General features: G+C 39.6%; 2 protein-coding genes across 4 annotated transcripts in view; one reads left to right on the forward strand and one right to left on the reverse strand.

Annotated features, from left to right (window-relative positions):
• The first annotated feature begins 300 nt into the window (after positions 1–300).
• UBR7 (ubiquitin protein ligase E3 component n-recognin 7) lies at positions 301–12,307 on the forward strand. Of its 2 annotated transcripts, none has more exons than XM_062576579.1 (11): positions 301–475; positions 623–756; positions 1,873–1,933; positions 3,532–3,627; positions 4,485–4,538; positions 5,774–5,879; positions 7,477–7,661; positions 8,300–8,431; positions 8,797–8,959; positions 9,839–9,900; positions 10,691–12,307. In XM_062576579.1, the coding sequence occupies exons 1-11, from the start codon at positions 311–313 to the stop codon at positions 10,781–10,783; spliced, it is 1,251 nt and encodes a 416-aa protein (XP_062432563.1). In that variant the 5' UTR covers positions 301–310; the 3' UTR covers positions 10,784–12,307. The 2 variants fall into 2 exon arrangements, with proteins under 2 accessions (XP_062432563.1, XP_062432564.1); XM_062576580.1 differs by having other exon boundaries at positions 301–391.
• Positions 12,308–18,548: 6,241 nt separating this feature from the next.
• The window catches only part of BTBD7 (BTB domain containing 7), a 51,699-nt gene continuing 43,010 nt past the window's right edge, over positions 18,549–27,237 (reverse strand). For both annotated transcript variants that reach the window (XM_062576719.1, XM_062576718.1), the window contains 4 exons: positions 26,578–26,767; positions 23,127–23,305; positions 21,434–21,862; positions 18,549–19,538 (listed from right to left, as the gene is read on the reverse strand). In XM_062576719.1, coding sequence (XP_062432703.1) covers positions 18,723–19,538; positions 21,434–21,862; positions 23,127–23,305; positions 26,578–26,767 — 1,614 coding nt within the window. In that variant the 3' untranslated portion in view covers positions 18,549–18,722. The remainder of the gene's footprint in view (positions 19,539–21,433; positions 21,863–23,126; positions 23,306–26,577; positions 26,768–27,237) is intronic.

A 27,237-nucleotide genomic window follows, 5' to 3' on the forward strand; every position in this document is an offset into this window, starting at 1 on the left:
CGCCGCCGCCCAATCCGCGGCCCGAGCGCGCTAACCCGGAAGCGCTCGCAGCCCGCCCGCCAGCGCCCACGCGGCCCGCGGGGCACGCCCGTCGCGCGCGCAAGCCCCGCCCCCACGCCGCGGCGCGGGCTCCTCCCCCCCCCCCCCTTCGCCCCCACCCGCCGCCCGCCCGCCCGCCCGCCCCCTTTGTGACTTGCCGCCGCGCGTGTCACGTGTCAAGCGGTTCCGCTTCCGCCGCGGCGCCCCCTGGCGCCTGAGCCGCGTTTTTCCCGCCTCGGCGCGGCGCGGCCCGCGGCGTCGTGTGGCGGCGATGGAGGCGGCGGCGGAGGGCGCCGGGGCCGGGGCCGGCGGCGCGGGGGGGCCGGAGGAGCCCGTGGTGTCCCTGGCGGAGGTGCTGGCGGAGAACGAGGAGCTGGAGAAGGAGGCGCGGGCCGTGCTGGGGGGCAGCGACCACGAGCGCTGCAGCTACTCCCAGGTGGGGGCGGGGCCGGGCCGGGCCGGGCGCGCGCACCTGGCGCCTCGCGGCGGGGCGGGGCCGGGCCGGGCCGCGACCCCCTCCCCCCCCCCCCCACGGCCCGGCCCGGCCCGGCCCGCCGCGCCCACGCGCGCCGTTTCGTTGCAGGGCGCCGTGAAGCGGCAGGCGCTGTACGCCTGCAGCACCTGCACGCCGCCGGGCGAGGAGCCGGCCGGCATCTGCCTGGCCTGCAGCTACGAGTGCCACGGCACGCACAGGCTGTTCGAGCTGTACACCAAGAGGTAAAGCGGGAGCCGAGCACGGGAGCGGGGCGTTTAGCGCGGCCTCCTCCGAAAAACTCCGGCCGGCCGTACTGCGAAACACGTACGTGCTGGTTGCAACAGGAAAAAAGTCACACTGAAGTGACCCGGGGCAATTGGAGTCTCTCTCTGGAAGCGGTTCCCTAAGAACTAGGGCTGTCGCGTCTTTCCGAACCTGCAAAGTCGGTTGTTTCCCAAGTTCGTGCTGTGGGTTTTCTTGGAAACTACTAAACGTTCTTGCCCCAAATGCTCTTTAGACGTTATGGCTTCTTGCAATTTTCTCTGCAAATCAGGTAATCGTTTAGGATTCATACAGTTATTTAGTGCCACACAACTGTCCCTGGCATGAAATACAGCACTGTTTTAACACAGTACTGCAACAGAGTGGTTTAAACTAATAATCATTATTATTTCTCTTATTTTCCTTAGTGGTCTGAGTACTTTGAAACTCCATGAAGGATTTTGTTATATAGATTCATTGTCCAGAGAAAAATTTTGCTGGAGCATCCTCTGCTGTATATAACAAGCTTGAGTAAGATGGGTCTTAATGGACCCAAGTAGGACAATGTCTAGATCTGTAACTCACGCAAGATGCCATGGTTCCACTAGCATGGAGTCTTGCAAAACTATGCTGGTAATTTAGGCCAGATTAAAGTACTGCTGTTTCTCCATCCTCTTTAGACATCTAAGTGTCCTGTGCTGTTCTAGTGAGAATTTAGGTGTCTGAATAGAAGATAAGAGCTTAATCATCTTTGTGGATTTAGGCTTCAGCAATGAACCAATTTGAACTCCTCTTTTACCAGTATATACACCTGCCTTTTTGAATGTGGTCGTTGCAGCACCCTTAGTTGTTCTGCTAACTAGTTCTTCCAGTCAAACACTGTTGTAAATGGTGATGTTGGCTGAGATCTGCCAGTAGCGCAACGTGAGATCATAAGGCTGCAAGGCTCTTTGGCCAATTCTAACAGATCCTGTGGTTTAAATAGCTGCAAGAATATTTATATAGTTCCTAATAAATTGTTGAGAATTGTTATAAATACAAAAGTTAATGTATTTTTATATAATAAAAACCCTGAAATGCTTTGTTTTTCTTTCTAGGAACTTCCGCTGTGACTGTGGAAATAGCAAATTCAAAAATTTGCAGTGCAAATTACTTCCAGTAAGTTCAGATATAGATTTTAGACATGCAGAATCAAAATAACAGTCTTAGAAGGCTGATATCTTGCCTCAGAGAGTGCTGGCTCATATGGTGCCTCTTCTTCTCCCAGCGTTAAATGAGAGGGGAATGTTTGAGCTCTGTCACTCATGGGTTCAGCTGTTTGCCTCCATAGCTAGCTCAGCGCTTGAAATGGTGAAAATGCTTTAGCATATTGTGGTGCCTGTATTAATAAGTCCTGCCAGTTGTAAGCTGGCTTCAGGAGAACCTTTGGGGCTATGATTTTTACAATTACTTTAAGGAAACTTCAGTGTGTACTGTTGTCAGAAGGGACAGTTCCATCCCCTTCCCAGTGGCAGCTTTAGTACACTAATCTTTTTGATAGGCTGTCACTGGAGTCTACTGAAGGAGTAGGTTTTTTTACTGTATTGAGTTCTTGTAGTTTCATGCTCAGTGGGCAGTTTGGACTCATTAAGTATTTGGTAATGTACTGGAAAGCAAACAGAAGAAGGAAGCTGTTTGGCTTGCCTACAGTTCTGTTCCCAAGATGATAACACTCCAAATGTAGGAAGAGCAAGTGGTTCTGTGTATACGCTTTTGGTCCTGTCAGAACTGGAGCTGATCCAGAGCTAGTAAGCCCAGAGCTGTAGTCAGGTGATCACCTACAGACACCTGTGCCAATTTTAAGATGTTAGTGCTCCTTGTTTGAGTCAGTAAATTGGATCATGTGGCTCCTCCTTCACTTCAGTGCAGAATCAATCTACTGGTTTAATGACCTTCAGCATCAGAGTATTAAGCTGGCTGACTTCATGGATGAAGGGAGCTCGCATCATCTGTTCCTTTTTTAACAGAGTAGTGGTAAAAAGCATTTTACTGTATATAAATGATCACAGCTGTTTTTGCAAGGACTGACTGTGGTCCTAGACTGCAACTACATACAGTGTTAAAGTCCTCTGGCCCTAGCTGTATTAGCTGTATTTTTGAAGTGTAATTAGCTGTAACTAAACTTCACTCAGCATGTTCTATAATTTGCAATGCCCTGTCGTATAGAGTGAGGCTTAAATGATGTGAATTTAGTATAAGCTCAATGGTAAGGTTAAATAAAGTTGGGTTTTGAACCATGGTCTGGATTTTTTTTTTTTTTTTTAAAAAAAAACAGAGAGAGAAACAAATCTGCAGACTTTGTTAGAATGGCAACAGTCATGCATGATTGGTGATCAGACCTCAAGGATTTTGTTTGAATAAAATCTTAGTGGCTAATGGCCTTCTGGAAAGAACTGTGCACATATAAAAAGAAGTTTGAATTTAGCTATCAACAGTTACTCTTAAAGAAATTTTAGATTAGCGGTAGTTTAAACAAACACCATAGTTGCTATTTGTTCTATATGAAGAAAGACTGTTCTTGTATTCCTCATGTGCCCTATCTTCTGCCTACTGTAAAATACAGAAGTCTCGAGGTGATATCTTTATTTTCAGATCTTCAAGCCAATGAGCGTAATGATTGCTTTTAGGAAGCAAAATAGAACTTTTTTTTCCCTAAGGTATGCATCTTCTGTTTCTCACTGCATTTTCTATTGAAACAATTTCTCCTTCCTTTCTAGGAAAAGGGCAAGGTGAATTCAGGAAATAAGTATAATGACAATTTCTTTGGATTATACTGTACTTGTAAGAGACCTTATCCTGATCCTGAAGATGAGGTAAGAAATGTAAAATGTAGTAGTTAACGTATTTGAAAGATATTTATACAAAACAGAAATCTGCTTCCTCATGTTTGCAACAGTGCTCTGACAGGCTTGCTTCTGGGATGGGGAGATTCTGTCTTTCAACAGTGGCTTTAGCCTTATGTCAGTGAGAATGCTGTTTCTCTGTCTGAAGTATTAAAACATGCCACTTGGTTTATACACAGAAACTTTCCTTTGCAGTTATAAAAGTTAGTTTTTCTGTTTTTTTGGGGTTTTTTTAAATGTTATGGACAGAAAGAAAAGGCGTAAGTCTTCCAAATATGAAAAGACAGTATTATTATCAAATATGAACTATTTTTCCCAATTTTTAGTGAAGTCTAAATATTTCTAAAGAAATCATTAATAATTGTTCCATAATAAATAAGTTTTTATTAAGTTTGTATTATGGACAATTAAGTTAGGAATCTGGCATTCCTAAATAAAACCTGATGACACTGAGAATATAAACATCTTTGTTTTGGTAAGTCCCCTGTTTATACATTTCTGTTTACAGGAAGAAAGATGCTGATACCATGGTAACTTTTATCTCCTCTTCTGTATAAGAATGTTTTGCTGTACTGGGAAAACTACTTTTGTAATACAACTGGGAGTCTCCACAATCTTCATAATTTAATAAATTACACATACTCTAGAATGTTAAGGAAGCAAACTGACTAATGGAACAGTAACTACTTATTAATGGCAGCTCAGTGTAGGTGGCTGAAGAGGGAAATGCAATTCACTTGAGTGGGCTTTACATAATACTGTAATTTGAGGATTGTGAAAGATTCTGAAGGTTGATATTAATGCTAATAATACAACCATTTATCTAGATTCCAGATGAAATGATCCAATGCATAGTTTGTGAAGACTGGTTCCATGGAAGGGTAAGGAAACTATAAGTAGCAGAATTGCTATTTGCATAGCAGTAAATTAACAATGTCAGTTAATTTTGTATGGTAATTCTTTCTTGGAAAGATTTTCTATAGTTCTCAGAAGATTTTTGCGTAAGTTCTAAGGGAGTTCTTTTCAGCTTCTGCAAGATATTACTGAATGTTTAACCTGATGTTGCTGTTCACTCTGGCCCAAAATAACTAGGAATACCTCTACTTTTCTCAAGGTTACTCCTATGGAATAAAATAATGGGTGTGTAACTGTCTCTAACTGGAAAATTATAATCTTCGAATCAGCAAGTTCTTTAATTTAAAGCACATCATTACCACCTATCTATTTGTTCATTCAGAGGGATTGTTTTTTGAATTGTAATTACATTAAATAGTAAAGAACAGACTGCAATGGTCCCTGATTACAGACTTTGGGGAAATCTTTTAAAAGCAGCTAAGCACTTCACTGAGTGCCCTACTTAATGCATGAGCAAAGGATTCAGCTTGTCATGCCTTTGAGGGCATGAGTGAAATTCCACAGTGGATGCAAGAAAGTAAAATGTTTGATGTTGCTGGAACAAGGAAGAAAATGAGATGATTGACTTCAGTTATAGGTTCTGTAGATAAACTGTGGGTTTCTTTATATATATGTGTGTGTGTGTGTGTGTGTGTATGTGTGTATATATATATGTATGTATATATAAAAATGTGTGAATTAAGGATTATACTGAATAAGCTGTATAAGAGTGTTTTACAAAGGAAAACAATTAAATGCTTTTAATTGCCTCAGTATTTCTCACAAATATATTTGAGGACTTTAAGACCTAGTTCTTCTCAATTTCAGTATGTGAACAAAGAAGATTTACAATCTCTTATGTGATAGGAAACAATCACAAAAAGTTAATGTAGGACTTTAAAGTTGTAGTGAGTGCTAGGTATCTTATTAAGCAGCTATATTTAGGACAGTGTTTAGAAGAACGATGTTTAGAAATGAGATAAAGATAGAACTGAGATTTTTGGGTATGTAGAAAGCATAAAAGACAGTAAACAAAGACACCATGATCTCAGTTTTTCCCTGGAATTTGATCTGTTCTTTCCAGCCTTTTGGTTATACTGATGCTGGTTGTAAAAAGCAAGCAGGACCGTATGTTTGTGCTGATGATAGCAGCTGATGTAGAGATGCATCTGTTAATTTGCAGCCAACATTCCACTGCTATGTGCTTGTTTCTTTTTGACAGCATCTTGGTGCAGTGCCTCCTGAAAGTGGAGACTTCCACGAAATGGTATGCCAAGCCTGCATGAAGCACTGCCATTTCCTGTGGGCCTATGCTTCACAATTAGCAGGTAAAGAAAACTAAGATAGCTGAGCCAATGTTTCTTTAGTATGTATTTCTCATACTTAATTGATTGTTGACATAGTATATTTGAGTGGTAGGAGAAATAATATTCATCATGTCAGACAACAGCCTTTAGCAGTGAAACGTGCAAGGCTGCGCTAACTGTTCTATAAAAGAGGTCTAGTTCATAAATTGTAATGCCATAGTTCTCGCTATTTTATTTATTTCATCAGAGGCATGCTAGCACATGGATGGATAAAGAGCTATTACTTACTGCAAGGAACTTAAGTTCTAGGCTGAATCAAAAGATTTGAAGAGCCATTTTAAGGGAAGCAGTGAGGAATACAGCTGGGTTAGAGAGACTCTGAACAGAAGAGTGAATGATAGTGACCTGAAAAGAGTGTGTAAAATCTTAATTTGAACGTGGTTGGAGGTTTGGATTCTGTGTTCCCTCAGGAGATACCAGCGATCACACCATATGTTGGGTCTGGTCTCCACAGGATCAAAAGAGTAGATGACTTTATTTCAGTGGAAACAGCTGATTTCATGTAGTCTTACTTCCTGAAGAGTCCTTATATTGACTGGAGATTGAGCGCTCATTTACCAGGATTTTCAAATGCTAATTTTAAGGATTCCAGAATGGGTTACCTAGAATTCTCTTCTTTGCTTCCCCTCCCCCACAACTAGCTGTGTCATTGTACACACATTTGAATTGACATTGAAAGACAAATTTATTTGACATAAGGAAGCAGTTATTATATTTAATTTGTCATAGAGTTGTGGTTACTGAGATCACTTCGCTTGGACGTTAAGTCACCCCAAACTGTCGGAAGATGAATACATTAGTACATCCTTAGAAGTAGTAGAGGTGACAACTGTGACTTTTCCTTGGTAGAATTTACTTTGTATTTTTGAACTTTTTTGATGGAAATTAATATCTTCATCAAAAGGCTTTATGGGGAAAAGTAGAGCTCTTAAAGGAGTATTCCACTGAAGCTTCATGATTGTAACTTCTGGTTAGTGGGAGCATGTGCAGCAGAGGGTCTACAGAAAGTCTTCTGTTTGGTACATTGAATTGTTATAAATTTACAATTCTATGTATAAGCAACTGCTTAAATTGTCTTTTGCAAAATAAGTATACAGCTGAATGCAGCTGTAAATGCTTTATAAAGATTATTAAAAATGTTTTTTAATTGTCTGGAGAAAACGAAGATACTGGATTCTGCCATGAAGTCAACAAAAAATTCTATACAATATGAAGATGATTTTCCTTGACACTCCTTGATAGCGATCACAGATTCAGTAGGTGTAATGTACTAAGGTGAATTATGATGGCCTTTTCCCTCTCCTAGGTCTTATGTTTTGGGAGTCAGAGTATTTTTGGATAGGAATATGAGAAGTGAAGAAGGCAGTGATGAAAGAGGAAGGGGTTTCACTGGATACATAGGTCACTGTATTTGGATAACTGCGGAATGTATCTAGGACTCTGGATATTACCTGGATCAGATACTCTGGGTATTCTGTAGCACTGCATTATAAAGCAAAAAGGCAGGCTTGTAGTAGTCTGTGCTTTGCCTGGCACAATATTTTTATCTGTCTTCTAGTTCCTGCTCTGACCAAAGTGAACTCCCTTGAAGATGAAGGGATTGTCCTGAATGTTGAGGAAAGCGAAGAACAGAAAAAAGAAATAAAAAAAGAAAATGAAGCAGAACACCAAGAAAAGGAGGAGGGGAAGCAAACAGAGCAGTTTAATGAGCCATCTACTAGCTCTGGGTCTTCATGTCCAGAGGTAATATGTGCTTTCTCTTCCATTGTATGCATCTTCCTGTTGATGATGGAGGAACTAAAGCCCACCTCTTTCTGTGTTGGGTCAATGAAAAGGTTTTCTGTCCATTTGCGTGCTCACTTTCAGTATTTTTGTTACTGGCAAGTTAAATACATGTTCTCTGTCGAGCATGGAGTAGGCTATGGAACACTCTTGGAAATGTGGGTGACAAGGGCGTAATGTCTCTTGCAGGTAATTTAGATCCACCCCAACTCTTGTCAACTGTTTTGCCTTTACACTGAAATATCTCCTGAGTTTGTTTTAATATAGTGGTATTACGCATTGTAGCTGCATTTGCATAACAGTCTAGTGATTTCATAAACATTTAGGGCTATTGCAATAAATTTCTACAGAAGAATGTGTTTTAATTATTTATATACAGATATATATATATATATAAAATTATATAAATATATATATTTATATTTAATGGAAACGCTAAAAACAAATTGACATCCTTCTGTGAATGGAACAGTAACATAGGTTGTCCTGTAGAAATAAACATATCTGAAACCAAAAAAGAAAAAAAAAATCTTGCCTAAGAAAAATGAATGTATTTGAAGTGAAATTAAAGAGCACTGAGCACTCTCATTTTAATTCAGATAGTTACTAAGAGTGAAGAGCCAGTCTGCAAGCTGAAAGAACTCCAAAGGAAGCCAGTTTTAAAAAAAGATACTGCCACCTTTTGGCCATCAAACTGGAGAAGCAAACTATGCACATGTGAAGACTGTTTGGTATGTATACTTTCTTTAAGTATAGTATTCGGGGAGGCAGAGAGGAACTCCTTGAAGAGAAGCTTGCAGATAGAAATCTGTGAAAACATTCTTAACTGTGCATATAGACACCTAATGAAACATCCACGAGATCTAAAGAAACATTTGGAATTAATGCAGCATGTGTGAAGGAGCTTCTAAACAGTTGTATTTTCCTGTGACTTAGAGCTAACATCATTTAGCAAGTCTTCATGGGACATGGTTGAAGTGCTTGTTGATACAAAATTTACCGTATGAGCTGCAGTGCTTTAACGTGAAAAGAGGCTGGGCACATCTGTGCCTCACCAATTTTGTAATCTAAAATTAAATTTTACTTTATTCTCTAGAAAATGTATTCAGAGCTTGAAGTCCAGTTCCTTACAGATGAATGTGACACTGTCTTGGCCTATGAAAATAAAGGTACCAGTGACCAAGAAACTGACAGGAGAGATCCTTTAATGGACACCCTTAACAGCATGAACAGAGTCCAGCAAGTAGAACTCATCTGTGGTAAATATAACTTAACTTTTAGAATCTGCCTTAGCATTTTGAATGAACGGTTTACTGTATGAAGACCCTATCATATATATGTACATATACATTACATGGTCTTTATTATATACCCATATAATACCAAACAGAATTATAATTTGGCATCTAACTATTTTTAAAGTAGTTTTTAGAAGACTGTATGACGCAGGTCATCAACCTCAAATGGTATTATTGTAGAGAAGTCTGTCCTCTCTGGCCTGTTGTTAAAACTTTAACTTCCTTGTGTTAAGAAAGCAGATGGTGTTGAAATCTCTCGTTTAACATCGTAGATGGTATATTAATGGTAATTCTTTGTAAGATGAACATTTAATTTACATTCTTGTCTTTTTGCTCATTTCTTGCCTTGTTCTGCCATTCTGGCAATCTCATGTTGCTTTGAGCATGGCAGCCCATGCGAAGCTGGAGTGAAAGGTTTCTTCTTAGTTCTGTTATTGACAGGACAGTCTTGATGTATTTTGTAAGTAGAGCAGTGTTCCCCTTTTTTGAATAAGAGGTTTATGCTCTGGTGAGAATGTTTGCTAAGACTTCCCCACCACCTATCTGTGCTTTTGCAGTTAAAATTTGGGGGGTGGAGAGAGTCCTTTAACTGCATTAATTCATTCTTTAGACTTTTATAAATTTCTCTGAAGATCACCTGAATGGATATTCAGACTGCATAAGTTTACTCATTCTTGCGTATTTAATTTATAATCCACTTCAAACCTAAATTTGTCTCAAGTAAATCTAACTAGTGACAAGAGGAAACAGAGCAAGTCTTCATCCTAAGCCAGTGTTAAACTAAAGTTGTATCTTTTTTTTTTCTTTCTTTCCTCTCCATGCCTTCACTTCCCAATCTAGAATACAATGATTTAAAGACAGAACTGACCGACTATCTCAGGAGATTTGCAGATGAGGGAACGGTAAGGTGCAGCTTACAGAAATTGTTTGGTTGCTAAAAATGCATTTTAAAGTATGGCTGGGGGATGTTGAATGTTGTATTTTTTCCTCTGAGTTACTGGTACTCAAACACTGGACATTTCCGATTCTGTTGGGATTTAAAAACTATTTTCATTGGAGAAATTGTTGAGAGGTAGCAGGAACACCACAGAAATGTGCTGAGAGCAACTTGTAAATTTAAAAATGAAAAGTCTGTTGCTCTGAGAAACTTCTTCAGACAAAAAAAAAAATCTTCCTGCTTGGTCTTAGGCTGAATTTAAACCTTCAGACGAACAAGGACCAAATCATGTTAGACAATCTTTTCAGTTGTTTTACTCAAGAAATTAGTCTGCCATTATTAACATGGAGATTTTATTTGTTCAGGTTAAGCAACAGATTTGCCAAAATGCCATTCATTCCTAATTACATTCCAAGGTATCTGAAGTGAGCTTGTGAAATCTTGGTTTGCGATGATTATTCTGATCATAAAAGCAAGTAGCTGAACACACCAAAATCATCATCAGAAGCATTCCTCCATACACTTGTCCTGTCTTTGCATAGTTCATTTCCCTACTTGTACTCTCTTTTAGCAGAATTTGGGTATTAATCATTTCCTTTTGGTAGGACAGGAGAGTCCAATAGCTAGTTGTATCAAAGAGATTTCAAGCTATTTTTTATATGCTTTGTAAGTGTGTGTAATACATGTAAGAAAGAAAAGGACTGTTTTAACTTAATTACTTTATCACAACTTGAGTTTCCTATTATTTCCATTAGGTTGTTAAAAGAGAAGACATTCAGCACTTCTTTGAAGAATTTCAGTCACGCAAAAGACGACGGACTAATAGGATGCAGTACTACTGTAGTTAGACTGAGAGCTTTTGAGTCTGAAAGGACAACTGGGAAAACAATATATCCATTGAGAAACCGAAGAGGCATCTTAAATAGTTGGCTTTTCCTCAGCAACCTACTGTCCAAGAAACCACCTCCAACTTTTTCCTCATTTTGTTTCATATTTCCTTTATTTGTAGTGCACATGCATTTCTAACAGGTACATTGCGTAGTGATTCATTTATATGGATTTCAGTATTGATCTACTTTTCACTTCTTTGAAAGTTAGCCTTGTTTCAAGAGGGGAGGATTGCTTGTTAAAAGAACTTTGTGCCACTGTTTATTCCCTTTATCCTTTGACCTTTTTTACTTTTAGTGCCTATAACTGCACGCCATACTAAACCACGGGAGTGGTCTGCCCTTCTCGGTTTCTATACAATATAGGAAATTGGCACTTAGCGTGTTGCAGACTGGAGTGTGTTGCTTTCCTACTCTGAATGGTTCTGCATCATCTCTTCTGGTTGCAGTGGTTCTATCATACACCTCCGGCCCAAAGTTGGTTTCTGTTTACTGCCCGTAGGGAGGCACAGTTCTGCAAGAGGGAAAGGAGGCGTGTGTTACGGTGATGGCCATTGGTTCTGATCCTGTTGAATGAAACTGCATTCCACAGTTTGGGTCATATCATGTGATCTGAACGGCACTGTACCTTGACATGCCAACTCTGTTTACTGTGGAAGTATTCCTTAAGCATGTGAAAAATCAGAAATCATGGGTTGGTCCTGATATGACATTCTGCTGTATCTATTTTTTTTTATTCAAAAACTCTTTCTAGATATTGTACAGTGATGTTTTACATGCAAAAATTTGTCCCATGAACTTTATCTTCTGACTGGAATGCAAATGCTATCTAGTAGGAGGTACTAAGTTACAAATTGAATATTGGGGGGTTTGTTAAAGGAATTTTAATATGCTTTGGTTTTAAAAACTAGCCTACTTTAAATTGATCTATTTCGTAAGTGTTCCTAAAAACATTGCAGCGTTCTGGCATTTTGCTACAACATAAAGTGTGCAATCTTTTTATAATCACTGTGATAATCAAGAAATAAAAGAAAGATGTTTCACTGACTTAAGAATCTACAGTTAACTAAAACAAAATATTGAATTTCCCATAAGTCATTTTGAGCTTAATGTAGTCTTTAGTTTTTCGTTACCCACAAAATCCTAAAACTCCTTTAAGAAGGTTCTAATTTTTAATTCCCTTTCTATGTAGTTGGAGGATTTGCTTACCATGAGGTACTGTTCTGCTCCCATGTTAAGATTTCTTAGAAGAAAATCCAGCTTTATGATTCTGTTAATTCTTTTTGGCCACCACCTCATTTACAAAAGCAAGTTCTAGCTTAAAGACTCAGTCAATCTATCTGTTTGGTTTTTGCAAATATAACTAGTTGCTTTTAAATCTAACCCTGGGTATTGTATGTGCTTTTTTGTAGCAACTGTTAATGGGAGTTGTAACTGCATACCTAACTAAAATAATACCTAAAAATTAAATAACTGTTCAATCTCTGCGCTGTCTTTTATTTGAATTGCTGCTATGCCATTTTGTTTTCATGCATCTCCACAGCTCTGCACATTGTAATGCGATAGTGACCTGTTCAGCCGCGTGTAAGAGTGAGTCAGCCATTGCCTCGGCAAGCCTTTGCTTCCAGCCTCGACCCACTTAACTCCGGGCAGTTGTGAAACAAGGTGCGTAGTCCCACCACTGCTGGCATCGCACCCTGGAGGGTGGTTTGAGCAGGAGAGAAAATTGGAAGAACAGAATGTTTCTCTTGTCTTGCAGTTTGCAGCATTTAATAGGCTAAAGTAGGGAAAAATCTAGTCTGATCACAGGGTGCCCGGAGGTAACCACAGCTGGGGTTATTTCCAGCTCTGAATTCAAATCGTTCTGAACTGAAACACTTTTAGTTTTTAGTTTCATTGTTCTCCCTCGAGTACATACAAAAAACTCCGTAAATGCTAAAAGGTCACAGGGAGAATTTCAGTACTGTCTGTACAAGCTCTAGTCAGCTGTGGTCATCTTTCCATTGAACTAGAAAGTGGACATCCTGTCTGCTAGCTTCTATATAGCTTCACATTTCTGTAGCATCACTTAAACCTCATCTGAAATGCATACTAAAACTAGTCTGGCAAATCTCCCTGAATGCCTTCTCTTTCATCAAAATCCCCACTCGAACAAAACTACCCCTTGGCTCTGTGTAGAATACATACCGTCTCCAAGATGTATAAACAGGCACAAACTACTCCATGTCGCCTTCCGGGACAGGGTAAGTCATTCTTGTTGCTTACAGCACGTGGCCCTCAGGGTAGATGCTGGGTGAGCGATCGTGTGCTTCTGTGCGCGTTTCCTCCTGACTGAGGCAACATCTGTCTCTGAAACCCAGGTGACTTGGAAGCAGCACTGCTCAATGGGCCAAGACAGCACACAAAATCAGGTACTTGTAGTTCCACATTTTCCTTACTGATATTTCCCAGTTCCCTTTCATCACAGTCCCACTGGAACAGGATATTCAGGTATTTCACCATAGGAAGAATAGTTGGTGCAGGTTCTTGCTACCTTTGTGTCCTGGAAAGGTTGTGCACCTACTTGGGGTGTTGCCTCAGGTCCTGTTGACCTTCTCGTGCCTATTCAGGGCTCACAGACACCCTACACCATACAGAGACACCACAGCCCAGGCTATCAATGCGTTAATAAATGCTGCTTACTGTAGAGGTGGCAGGTGCAGGAAATACTTTTTGATCTAAATCTGTAATTGCCACAAGAATTAGTTCCTGTAGCCACAAGTCACACCATAATCAACACTGAACATACATACACACTGGTCACTTCTTGGCACCTGCCTGTACTAAGGTAATGGAGCACAGTGTACCTGAAGTGACCAGCAAGTACACAGCACCCAGCAAGCCACCTTTCCAATCTTCATCCAGCTGTGCTTTCTTCCCCGAGGCTCTCCCCTAGGTGAACGAGAATCTAATCAAGATTAAAGATGGAAGAACATCATTGAAAAGAAGGAAAAGAAACCTAATAAAGTATTAAAATTTCACTATTTTAGGAAGGTATTCTTAACACTTACCTTCTTAAAGGTAGGAATGAAGATAAACCCCTGAGATTAGACTGTGCTCTTCCCTTCTTTCTCCCTCCCCCCCAGCTTAAGCCAGGCGATAAGCCAAAGCATTCTGCTGTTGTACATCAAAGTGAGACTAATCCAGATTTTCTGTTGCTGGATGACACACTTCTGAACTTCAGGCAGCTCTTTGAAGTAATGAAACACCATTTTTTTTTTTTTTGTGAAACACATTTAATGAATATTCAGCTGACATAGGATAACTGCAATTCAAGAGAATGCTGCGTTTAATGAGCGTCTTTGTCTAGTTGCTCTGCTCAGAAAATAAACATTTTCTAGATCAAGGGCTAAGTCCTGCTGCCTGAAGCACGTGTAATCCTATTGCTTTTAATAGCGAATAGTCAATCGAGCTCCAGACCAAAGAACTCATTAAACAGTATTTCACTGTAGCACTTTTAATAAGTCACCTGAACAGCATCACTAATTATGGCTTTCTATTTTTACACTGTTTTGTAGTATACCCTTGATGTTCAAAGCATTGTTGTGGATTTTTTTTTAAGCAGAAATGATAAACTTCATCTTTTTACACTTCTAGGGCACTTTAAAGTTTTAATTCAAATACTCCTTTCCTCTTCATGGAATCAGACAAATATAAGGTTCAGAGTAATGATGACACATCCTGTTTTGCCAATAAATCAGCACTAATTTAGCAGCCTGCTCATAACAGTTAAATCAAAGAGAAGTCACACATGCACATTCTATACAAGCCATTTATTTGAAATGCCAACTATACGTAGGATAAAGTCAGTGTTACATGCTTCTCAGCAACAGTAGAAAAATAGAACCAGTGAAAACCTTTTTACAATTGTAATGGTACTCAAAAGAGAAATGTATTGTTTTACAATGCATCACACAAGACTAGAATTCAAGTCTGGAGGTACCTAAATAAAAATACTATTTTTTTAAAAAAAACACTATGTACAATTGAAGCGTAAACAAGTTTTACAAAGTACTGGTTATGCAGGTTGTAGAAAAAACACTTGCATAGGACATGAAATCAGTTTAAGAAAGTTTTCTGAGCCTTTAGCATTGAAGGCACTTGACTTTATACCAGTAACAGCAAAAGGACAAGAAACAAAAATGTAACATTGCAGAAGGCAAGGCTACCTTCTGGAAGTACAGAGAATTACAGAACCCCGAACACAGTTTTACAATTTTCTCTCTCAGCTGTTCTCTGCATTCAGCAGAACTCAGCACCTTTCTACCCTATAAGCTTTAGTCATTAGAAGAAATAATAGTGCCTCAAACAGCACGTGAATTCTTCCAACACACCTGAAAAACAAAGAAACCTGTAAGACAAATAAACACTTGGGACATTCCAAGACCAAAACACAGTCTCTTAATTTTCAGAAAGGAAACTGCTCAAGAATGGGAAAAATAAGAAACTGCCATTGAACACAACAGTTACTAACACACAGCTACAGTAACTCTATGGAACAACAGAACATTTCAAAGGAAGAATCTTTTTCCAGGAATTAAGTTATTCATCTGTATATTGGGGAAAAGGGGAAGGGTAAGGAAGAAGGGAATTACAAAATTTTTGCATGTTGCTTACTAATTGAGAGTCTGAACCCTCTCTTTAATAAGACACCTAACAGTAATCTTCCTCATCCAAGAAAGCTTAATGTTCACACCTCTGTCACCAAGCAAAATATAGTCAGCAATGTTTTCCATCCAATTCATAGGAGGAAAAGGAGATGTTAATTTCCAGCCTAAACAAAGTGCTTCATGTAAACAAGGGTCTTCCGTGCTGATCAATACAGTTGCAGGAGATGGAGAACAATAAAGCATAGCAGGTTGCATGGTTATTTGCTTTGAGTATCAGGAAGCTGAGACAATACTGTCCCCCCGTATCTACTTTTTGGGAGTGAGATGCACGGACACTAGCTTTTGAGTAACACTTCTCTAGAGAAGGCTAAAGATGGTTTCTCCTCTAGTCCCCATCCAACTAGCTAGGAAATCCTACCCTGAAGTATAAAAATACAATTCCATTAATCTGACAAATACTTCCACCTAAAGTTAGCTGCTATCTTCTTCCCAACTCAAAAATATGCAACTGAAAGTGCAGATTGTCCAAGTGGCCTGATTGTCCTATGGCCCCCGAAAGGACTTGTCTTTGATTTTGCGCCTGTTTTTAAACACTAGCTTCCTTTTAATACTGCTCAGCTTCTGAGACCTCAGAAGCAATTATGTATTCTAAAAAGCAGACACCCCCCCCCCCGCCAAAAGCATCTCACTAGCTCATTTCCAAAGCCAAATCATTTCATGATTCCCTTCGTGCTAACCTCAAAACTTCTCAGTCCCATCAGCCACATCTCCACAAATCTCAAGCTGAGTTCCTGACAACATCTGTAGATTTCAGCCCCATCTCTCCCAGCACACAGTGCCACACCTAAATATAGTGGTAACTAAAAATAAGTTTCCTCTGAAAGTAGATCTATCATTTTTAAAATAAATTATTCAGAATAGTAAGTCTTCTCAGGACAGCTATGACTTAAGTGATTCAACTACTTTAACAGACTAAGGATGCAAGTGCAGTGAGTTTCAGGGTTGTGATATGAGTGTTAATTTGTTTTTAGTGCTCATGAGCATGAAACCAAAGTGTGTGGTTGGAGTTACAGAGTAAGATAGGACTGGGCTCAGTTTTTTCAGAATGTAACCAGTGAGCCTCAGTCCCTAACCTGCAGTAACCCTACCTCCTACTGGTATCTTTTAAGAATGTTTTACACTGCAGTTCTGAGGAAGTAACATATATTTGTGCTGAGATCAGGACCACTAAGTGTCTTGAATGTGGTCAAAAACCAGATTTAAAAAGGCCTACAGTATAAAAAAAACACATCTCCCCTCACCCACATAACACTTGCATCACCTGTGCAGTTTAGCCAAGCTTCTCCTCCAATCCTGTATCATGCCTTAAAAGCAGCCTCTGCACGGCTTTCACAGCAGCACGAGGCCTGTACCTGTGTACGTAGGAGATACTCATATTTTCATTTATCCAGAAGGTATTTGAACCAATAAATTGTATTTGGTAGACTGAAAATTTGGGATCCACTATTTCAGGAAAAGGGTAGTTGTGCATGTCAGGCCTTGCATATTTTAATGAAACAGAATGGGTAGAAAACTGCCATCTGCTTATAATGAAAGCAATGCTGCAAGAAATTTTCCATTTCATTAGTATGAAGCATTTTGAGCCGTAGGAAACAACCCAGACCAACCCTAAAAGAGTCCTTACGTCACACTTGGGATTACAGTTTTTAACTACAAAAAAAAAATCATTACAAAAACTTCCTTTCAAAAAGCCAAAGAGGTCTTTACCAGCAGGGACTGCACCGCAGCGGCATCGCCACCGCAGCTGCGTGGCCTTCAGAACAGGGAAGAACGGCACAGCCAGCATTCAGAGGGACACGTGGAATAACTAACCGCTACACCACTGTACTGCTTAACCTCAAGTCAGGGACGGGGAACCAGCCCGAAACACTATCATTCCCTCCTCAGTCCGTGGTAGCTGATGAATCTCATTTCCACGCTTTAGCAAAGCAAGGTCAGGGAAGTAGAGGTGTAACGCAAGAATGCTAAAGCTTCACACATTTAATGGTGCTAAAGCAGTTACGCTTTGCTTTGACTTTGTTCACAGAACAGTTGCAGTTACGAAGTCAGCAACGCTTCAAATTAGGTAAGGAACACTGAACAACATCACTGAGAGTGAAGCCCTTTTTTTTCTTTAAAAAAAAAAAAAAATCATAGGCAGGACAAAGCAAGGCAATAAGCAGTCACCTCAGCACCTCAGCTGGAGAAACAGCCCTATCACCTGGGGAGTTATACTACAGGCAACAGCACGAGATACTAATGCCTGGGCTTCCTGACACACTAGGATTTCGCATGAATCCTCAACTCTGTTTTTCACCTGCCCCCACATAAAGGTAGCTGGAAGAACAAGTTATTACTATTACTTTTACAGTATTTCTAGATTTATTTCTGCATGGACGAATCAGCAATTCTAGCCCAGCTTGTAAGTGCTTCTTGGTGATCAAGAAATTCTCCATGGTCATGGCTGAACCACAAAGAATACAGAATTCGTCAGATCCCAGTGAATTTCACTGGAATCTGGACTCCTAGGTATCCCCCTTTGCTCTTAAAAAGCAAAATACAGTTCTTGGGAGTGGGCTTGCTATAAGACCAGCTGCCAGGACTTTTCAAACAAAACATTATTAGACTGGATTCCTGCTGCAGTGATAAAAATCAAGACATTTCGGATCCAAAAAAAAAATCAAACTAAAAATGCAGTATTTTAATGTGCTGTTCTTTGGAATTCCTATAATTAAAAAATAAACACATTGTTACTATCTCATAAGAAAATACATTTCATAATGTGCAACTCAATGCACACGGGGACTTGGCAGGTGAAAGGGAAAATGCAAAAGTATGAAAATACAGTCCTTTAAATGCAACAATAAAGTATAACATATTAGTACAAAACTAATACACTAAAATAGATGTACAGGTGCAAAAGGCTACCAGTTTGTAGAAAAAAGGTGCCAGCTTTTTTTTTTTTTTTTTTAAAGGCTTAATTAAGTTTGCTCAAAAAAAGAAAAATCAAAAACCAAAAATGAAACCAGAAGCAGCATTAAAAATTAATTGATAGCATGCTGTCTCTAATAAAGCAATGTATATACAAAAGAAATGAGCAAAGCTGAATTTATCTGCTGGCATGAATGAATTTATCTGACAGAAGTCAGGCCAAAAGTTAAAGAACGGTATGTTTACAACTCTTAGGCACAGAGAAATATTGGAGGTTGCTTTCATAGGGCAGACTTTTTATACAGGAAGTCTGGTTTGCTTGGAGACCTCCTTCCTCTGCTTACTCCATCTTCCCTTTCCAAATCTGCATTTCTCTGTGTTGCATGTTCCAAAGGCTCATCATCCGCCAGTCTCCGACCTGGCCTCTCTTCCTGCGTTTCAGAGGCGTATGCAGAGTGTGAAGGTCTGGTAGAGGTTAGGCCATAGGTTAAGTCAGTTTCCATTTTCGTTCTTCCTCTGATGTGAACTGGGCCATTACCAGCATTTTCCTGGGTAGCCAATGCCAAGTCCAGTCGCTGGGGAGGTTGTTCTAAGACATCGAGGTGTATCGGCTCAGTCTTTTGTCTGTGTTGATGCCCATCCTGGGAGAGCAGGTATTCCCTCCTAGAATCCTCTTGCTTTTTAGGAGATATTTGGGTAGGTAGGTAGGCTGACTTTAAGCCACTTGGTGATGCCTTATTGTGGCTATATAAATCTGGGCCAAAATACATGCCTTGTGAAGGTGAAGGACTGTGTCTGTTAGGTGCTGGAGTGGAAGGTCTGCATGCAGCATTAGAGAAGTCATAGAAGTCAGGATACTCCTGCTGATTTTCTCGAGCATCTACTTTTTGCTCTATTGCATGTTTCTTTCGAGACGCGGGCATGTGCCTGCTCTGAATACATGAAATGTGCTGCGGTGGACCGGATCCTATCTCTGTGACTGCCTGGCTTAACTCTGTGTCAACAGTGAGTTCTGGCAATCTTCTGTCTTTCAGAGACATTGCCGACACACCCATTGCAATATCTGGCATCAGTTCATTTAGCAGGGGCTGAGTACACTGAGAAAGAAAAACAGAAATCAGTCCGTGAAAACAAAGCAGAAACCAAAATGTAAAATATATCTAGAAGGGTATTTTCTGTTATTCAGAATGACATTTTCCTGATCTATCTTTGCCTTGACTAACCTTAGCCAGCAAGTTCCCTGCGCTGCTCAAAGAATAAACGTATTCTCCCTTCTCTACCTTCCTGCTAGCCTAAGGTTTCTTTATTCCTTCATGAAATGGTTGTGCTACAGCAATAATTGCTTCCTAAATATCTTATATTTAATGTGCAGTAAAGCAAATTACAGTCTATTGTTAAACTGTCAAAATGTAAACCTGCTTTAAACTACTCGCAATTATTAACCTAAACAAGCTACTCTGTGCAGAACAAATTTAATACTATAACCACTTCAGTGGTTATACAGAACCTATATACATAATTAAGAAATAAACACATTGTTACTATCTCACAAGAAAATACATTTCATAACACCCATACATAAATATATTAGTTGAATGCAGGGGAGCCAAAAATACAGATGTAACCCCTCTGCTTACATTTCATATTTTAAAGCAAGTTAATTGCATGTACACACATGTGTGTAGCAACACAAAAACCTGAGGGCTTGGTGGGCACTAGTTACAGTCCTGACAAGATCCACAAAGTGTGTGGAAGTTGTAACACTGCATTCTTCTCCTCGCATATCCCTGTAAGCAATCATGCAAAGACAGGCATATCAGTCGTCCAGAAGAGTTAAAATTTCTGCTTGTATTTACTGTGTCTAATGAACTACACTTTGCTAACTGTTGTTAATTATTAGTACCTCACAAGTTGTGTAAAGAGCACAGAACAAAATTATCATCCATATTAAGTCTATGCTTCTTGCATTTTTAATAGAAACATTCTGTCTAATAAAGACTCCTAATGCGAAGGAAAACTGTGCAAAAAAAATAGATGAACACGTTCAAAATTTTGTCAACTCTTGCAGAAGGGTCATTACATTGTTTCCTTCATGAAGTCAGTTTGGACCAAGAAAAACAGACTTATGCTACTAAATAAACACTCGAATAAACAAAATATTTTAACTTCAAATCAGTTATTAGCTTAAAATATAGAAGGGAGTGCAATACACTTAGGACAACTGCTAGCGATGGAAAAATATATCCACATTTCCATCTAGAACTCCTGCATCTGAATGGCAAGTTCTCAGTATGATAACACTGTGCACTCAAACAGTGGTTTCACTGCAGAGATGAATGATCAAATCATTATTTAGCATTTCATGTACTTTACAAAGCCATGCCTTTCCTTAGCATCTCCTGTAGGTCACTGTTTTCATTACATCAGTTCAGCAACTATAATTATCACCTTTAAATATTAATCCATAACAAACACTCCTTTGTATATGCAATTACAAACTTTTGTTTGCCTAGTTATTTTAAAAACCTCTTTAGGGCTATCAGGCTTTCACCTTCTCCACAGGTACACTCTCTATACAAATCTATTCACTTCTGGAGTGCTGACCTCTAAATAACCAAAATACCAACAAGACTTCCACCTGCGAATGACAGCATGCAGTTCACTACTGAACTTATGCTTTGCTTTAACACAGAGCAAACTGTGCTATTTCAGAAGCTGAACAAGTCCCATTTCCCCTCCAAAATGCTGCCGCTCCAGGAACAGTCAGTCTCCCAGCAATCAGGCCATGCCTTTGGCATGCAGAAGGCTGATGACCAAATCTTCACTTTCCCTCTTTCATAATGATAGAAAATTCTCCTGAAAAGCTGAGATGCTGTTTTTTCTCTTTTATTAAGCAAAGTTACTTCATCATGAGAATTGACTTTAGGTCATCTCAAAAAGCTGCTTTGAATAGCCAGAGAGGGGCAGAAGGGGAGGAAATCGAAGTACTTACTGCTTGCTTCTCAGCTGCCATGACTGCTGCTGCTGCAGCCACTGTTTGTCTCCCCAGACCTGTAGTGTTAGTGCAATCAGGAGGTGCTGCTTTAACACCGGGCAAGTAGACAGGTGGTGCAGCTTTGGGAGGTGTTCGGGAATGGAACAGTGAATGGTTGCAAGGGTAAGAAAAGGAACGGGAGGGATGTTGACTTGGCACCCTTTGTTTCCAGCCCACTTTGAACTGGTTGTGAATAGGAGTTGCTGGTGGGTGGTATGGTGGGGGAGGAGGGGGCAATGGTGGATGAAAGGCCACGAAAGAGTCCAGTTCTGTAAACATGGTTTCTGCAGTGGGAGTGCTGTTAACACGACATCGTCCAGACTGTCTCATTGTCAGGAGTGGGCTTTCATCCCCAAATCGCTCATCAGGAAAGAACTTGTGAGGATTCTGCAAATGGCAAGAACAAGAAACCAAAGTAAGAAATTGTCTAGAAAGTCAACTATTCTGACACATATTGAAGCCTGCAATTTGGAAATCTGCCAGCACCCTTGCAGGCTGGTTCCACTATCTAAAACATGACCCTAAACTTTAGGTGATTATGGCTGGCATAGAATAAGAAATCTGAAAATAAGACAAGAGGCAGATTCAGTACGTCATAAAATTGACCACCAAATGTTTTTGCTAAACACTGGGACTGACAGTTTCCCAGTCCTGTTGTGTACCCTATCCAGATCTAGGGCTTTTCCTCCTCTGATTAAAGAATTAATCACTAGCTAGAATTCTAGGTATGCTTTGGCTGTTGTGAATAGCCTCTTTGATAAGAAATTTGCAGTCTTAAAGTTGTTTGAATTGTTCACTCTGATTATTTAGCATTTATGCGAGCAGTCAGTTAGAAAGAATGACATTCTTTCTACACAATTATTTCTTCAGGTCTTAATGACTTAAGTTTTTAAAAAGACTGAGGCAGTAAATTTTGAATCTCAGAAAGTAAGAAGCAACAACTCATTCACACATGAATTGTACTTTATAGCCTTTTTATTTATAGCCTTTGTACTATAGCTACTGCACAAGAACTACTCTCCAAACATTTGTGAACAGCCAATACTTGGCTGAGACTAAATCATAAACAAAGATATAAACTGGTTTTGCAACATTTCATCACCTGGTTCCAGCAAGGGAAGGCCTAATTCAGAGTTCTTTAATGCCTAGAAAGATAGCTTTTAAAAGCCTTCACTTAAAAAACAAGTCTACTTCTACTGGTGCTTCCTTGTGGAATCAGACCAGCTTGTTCTACTACTAGTGTTTTACCCTACTTTAAGGAGATAAAAAAACCAAAAACAACAAAACAAACAAACAAAAAAACCACACACTCAACCCTGAAAAACTCTTTAATCTCTGTCTACTTTAAATCAGAGATTCAAGCTCATATCCAAAATCTGGGGCAGCAAGAGCACTCTGAATGGCAATAACTTCTGAGAAAAAATATGCATACTTTGGAATTATGCATTTATAAATATCTGACATAAGCCAGACGAAACAGTCACTCCTCACTCCTAAAGTTATGAAGGCTTTTCAAAGCATCAATGTTTTTATATATGCATGTGCACAAAGTAATTGTTTTATTGCAGATAAAACATCCAGGTCAAATCACCTGTAAGCAGACTAGAGCCAGACTCAATACCTGTTGTCTTATACAAGCAATTCTTCATACCTGCAAAAGTTCAGCAGCAGCATCAGAAAGTCCAAATTCTCGCAACACGCGAATCTGAATCTCATAACTGACTGTGGCACCTTCTCCACAATTGAGAGCATATGCCCTTTGCACCTGCTCAGTATGACGGAGCTCCTGCAGCCGTTTGATCATCTCTTTTACAACAAGGAGATTGGGAACTGGAGTTGGGGAAAGGAGGAACAGTAAAGATTACTTTTTGAACTATAAGACGCTGAGCACTATCAGAATGGTTAGCCTTATTTTTGAAGGAAAGTCCAACATCAGCCTGCTTAAACTTGCCTTTTTTTTTTTTAAGGAGCATTTTGCCAAAAGCAGTTTGACTTACACATGTGCCTAGTGCCTTGGAGTATAATTATGGGATAAGGCACATGGGATAAAAACCACATTGTACAAATGGTAGAGGCATGCATCATTTTTCCAGTTTCTGCTAAAGTGAACCACAAATATAGCCCTCTTTGTAAATGCCTTATGATGCAAGAATTTTATGATTTGAGGTGGGATGTGAGGCAGGATATCTTAAGTAACAACTGAATATTCCTTCACAAATACTGCAGGCCAAGAATTCATTCATTTTTTGGACCTACATTTCATACTGCTGGTGGGATTCCATAATTACAAGGCCATAACAGCAATATATAACTACAGAAAGAGCATTAAACAAAAAATACACAAACTGTAAGCCAACATAAACCTGCTGAATTACGTTGTTTTACGAAGCCATACTGAAATCGTTAAAAAAAAATTCTAAAAGCAAATTGTATGTAATTTGGGGTATTCATCCTGTTGCACAACTTTCTCATGCAACTTTTTGCTGCTCTCCGATGATGAATTATATTTCATTGTGGTCCTTCTGTCCTCACGAAAACATACATATCATGAGAGAAGTCAAGTCCAGATCTCTGAATATGTAAATCCTGGCATCTGATCTATTACCAGTTTTACAAGGGTTATATATTACCATGACCAGATGTAATGAAGGCTCATAAAAATTAAATGGATCAGACAGCAAGAACAGTGTGAAAACACATCTGCATTACAGAGAAGGAGAAAACCTATCAACATGCATCTACAACTGTTTCCAATCTCAGTTTACATTTATTTCACATGTACCAATGTATGTAGTGCAAACTGTTTTCTCTTCCTAATACATGAACCTCCCACCCTCAAAAAATATTCTATCCAATCTTCAAGTCTTTGAAATAAGTTTACCCACCATACACTTCAATTGTTTTCAGAAGTCCTGATTTAGCAGTTATTTAGACACTCAACATTTTATTAACACTGAAAAAAGAGGATTTTAGAGAAATTCAAATCAGACCTCTAAATTACTAGGCCTTAAAAAAAATCATTGGGAATTTACTACGCAAACATGCTGTCTTCTGAACCCCTTCTTTTAGTATTATTCAGATGAAACAAATAGTAGAGGAATTACATATATGAAAAATAATTCTCAAATCATTTGCAGAATTTCCAGTTCAGAATGAAACCTGGAAATACCTAAGGAAACCCAATTACCTACAGAATCTAACTTCAAAGCAGAAGACAGATTTCAGTGGAGGTTCAACTCATTTTAGAATACTGTTGTAAGAACACCACCAAGACATGTTGCCAATAATATTTATGTAAACACAATCTATGGAGGACAAGTATGACAAGAGCACAAGGCACAGAGTGAGAATACATGCTGCAAAGAATCTCCTGCTCTGACAGTCCAGCCCAAGGGGCACTGCGGAGACGTTAACTAGCTTCCCCTCCAACAGTTCCTGCCTGTCGTCTTTGTTTCACAGATGGATTCCTGCATGAGTTAAGGGTTTGGTATATGCCTGAATCTCCACAGACTGACTTGGTCCCATCTACCCTTCTTAGCTCAGGGAACTGGCAAGAGAGTCAGCTCTTTGGCCTAATTAGAGAACCGAGCAAAGCAGGCAATTACCAGCACAAAATATCTATGCTCTAACTATTGCCTGGGCTCACATCTCATACCATGCTCAAATCAAAGGGCTGGCAATAATTCCTATGCAGTAAACAGAACCAGGCTGCAGTGGAGTTTCGTATGGGTCAAGATGCCTCACTTATTTCCAGAGTCAGATTCACAGAACATGAGAACCTCTGCAAAACATTGGAAATCTTTGGGAACTTGTTTCCTTTGCCAATATCTTTGGAGATTAGAGTCTAGCAAAACGTTATAAATCAAATGCAAAGACATATCTTTTGATGAAATACTCAGAATTCCATTGCTGGGAAGTGTATTTATGTTTTTCTATAAAGGAGAAAATATCTGAATGCTGTAACGCACTGTTGAGACAAAGCTGTAAGTTTCTAAACAAATAATTAATACTTTTATCAAATTACAGAAAAGTCTTCAGAAACTCCTCTTAGGTTTCATCAAGTCTCTTCAATCACAAAAACTATTTTATGTGCTTGTTCTACAATACTTTATGCTTTCACTTCTGGTGACCTTGGAAATAGGATAGCAGGCTCAGTTTTTCCCGCTTTATTGAACTTCAATTTCTGTTGGTCACGTAGACATCTAATCCTGTCCATCAAAACATCTACCAACCTTCCCAACTTATCAGCTGCAAATTTTGCCAGTGTATTCAGTATGCCATCACACAAGGCATTAACAAAAATAATAATAAAAAAGTAGATACTCCAGCTATCCTACCTGATACATCCTTTCAATTTGGTACAGAAAGATTGAACGCGAAAGTGCAGCAAAATGCACTATAATAATTTCACAACCATGTTTCCCTAGCTTGCTTACGGAGAATGCCACATACTAACTGTCGCAAAGTCAAGAGAGGCCATATCTACTTAAGGCCCCTGCAAATAATTACACTGCTGTACAAGGAATTAAGATGGTTTGACATTAAAGCTAACATGGATTTGTCAAAATGATGACAGATGTGTTCTGACTGCCTACTTTGATATTTTTTTTGGAAAACTGAGTTAAGCTGACTGCCCTATAAGCTATTCCCTCCCTCAGATTTTGATTTGTTTTAAAATAAATCAGTATTTTCCCTTTTTACAGTCTTCTGAATCTTACTTGTCATAGAGGACTTGTGGTAGATAACTGTAGATCATTGAGAACAGAGATCCAAGATCCAGCAAATATCTAGCATAAATTTGATCAGTTCTAGGTCTTTCAAACTGCTTAACTAAAACAGGTTAAAATTCAATACTTCCCCCCCAGCCCCAGCTTACTCTTTACCTTCTTACTATGCCATCTGAATATAGTTAATCTCATCTGAATACAGTAGACCAAACCAAAAGATACGTCTAGTGGGTGAGTTCAAGCAGCCTGAAATGTGAAATACTCCTCTCTGAAGGTACCAGCATTCAATAATTCCAACTCAATCCCCTTCCGCCCCAGACCCCCCAGTGGCTCACATGGCAGCAAACAGCGTTACAGATGCTCTAGCAGCCTTACCTGGGATTTCATTGGCTATAACTGACGGAGGACTGGACTGGTTAGTGCTAACTTGCTGGTGGGTAATCATATGACAGCACTGCGGCACCGCGTTGTTTACCATGTAAAGGGTGTCTGGCACATTGGACATTCGGACCATCCTCAAACGAACGAGATCTGTTTGCTCCACCATCATCTCATCCAACACTGACTGCAACGACAGCCGTTAGAGCCCTCGTGAAGGCACTGCAGAGGCACACTCGCCAGGAGCTGCTGCAACGGCAGTCCCAAGGCCACAAGTCTAACAATACCTAAACCGTAAGTCCTCCAGCTCCCAAATGGTGTTTGGCTTTTCCACAACATTTTCTATTCCACTTTCCAGTCATTATCAAAGCTGAATTTCAGAGCAAAGAGCAGTCAGATGAAAAAAGTTAGGGAAGACTGCTTATTTATTTTGTAACCGTTAGATTGAAAGCAACCATCCAAAGTCAGAGCCTCTGGATTCTGTCTCAGGCTGTTACCTACGTTTCAAACTCTGGCAAACTGAATTAAACACACTAGCTTGCAAGTGAGATATGCTGCTCTCAGATGTCTTAACTGGTGGAAAGAGGTTTATGAGTAACCTTGGTTAAAGGTCTCATTTAATGCTGAACTGAATTGTTTCAGGAAATGGAAGGCCAA

This window comes from Rhea pennata, chromosome 5 (assembly GCF_028389875.1).
Source record: "Rhea pennata isolate bPtePen1 chromosome 5, bPtePen1.pri, whole genome shotgun sequence".
Classification (NCBI taxonomy): Eukaryota; Metazoa; Chordata; class Aves; order Rheiformes; family Rheidae; genus Rhea; species Rhea pennata.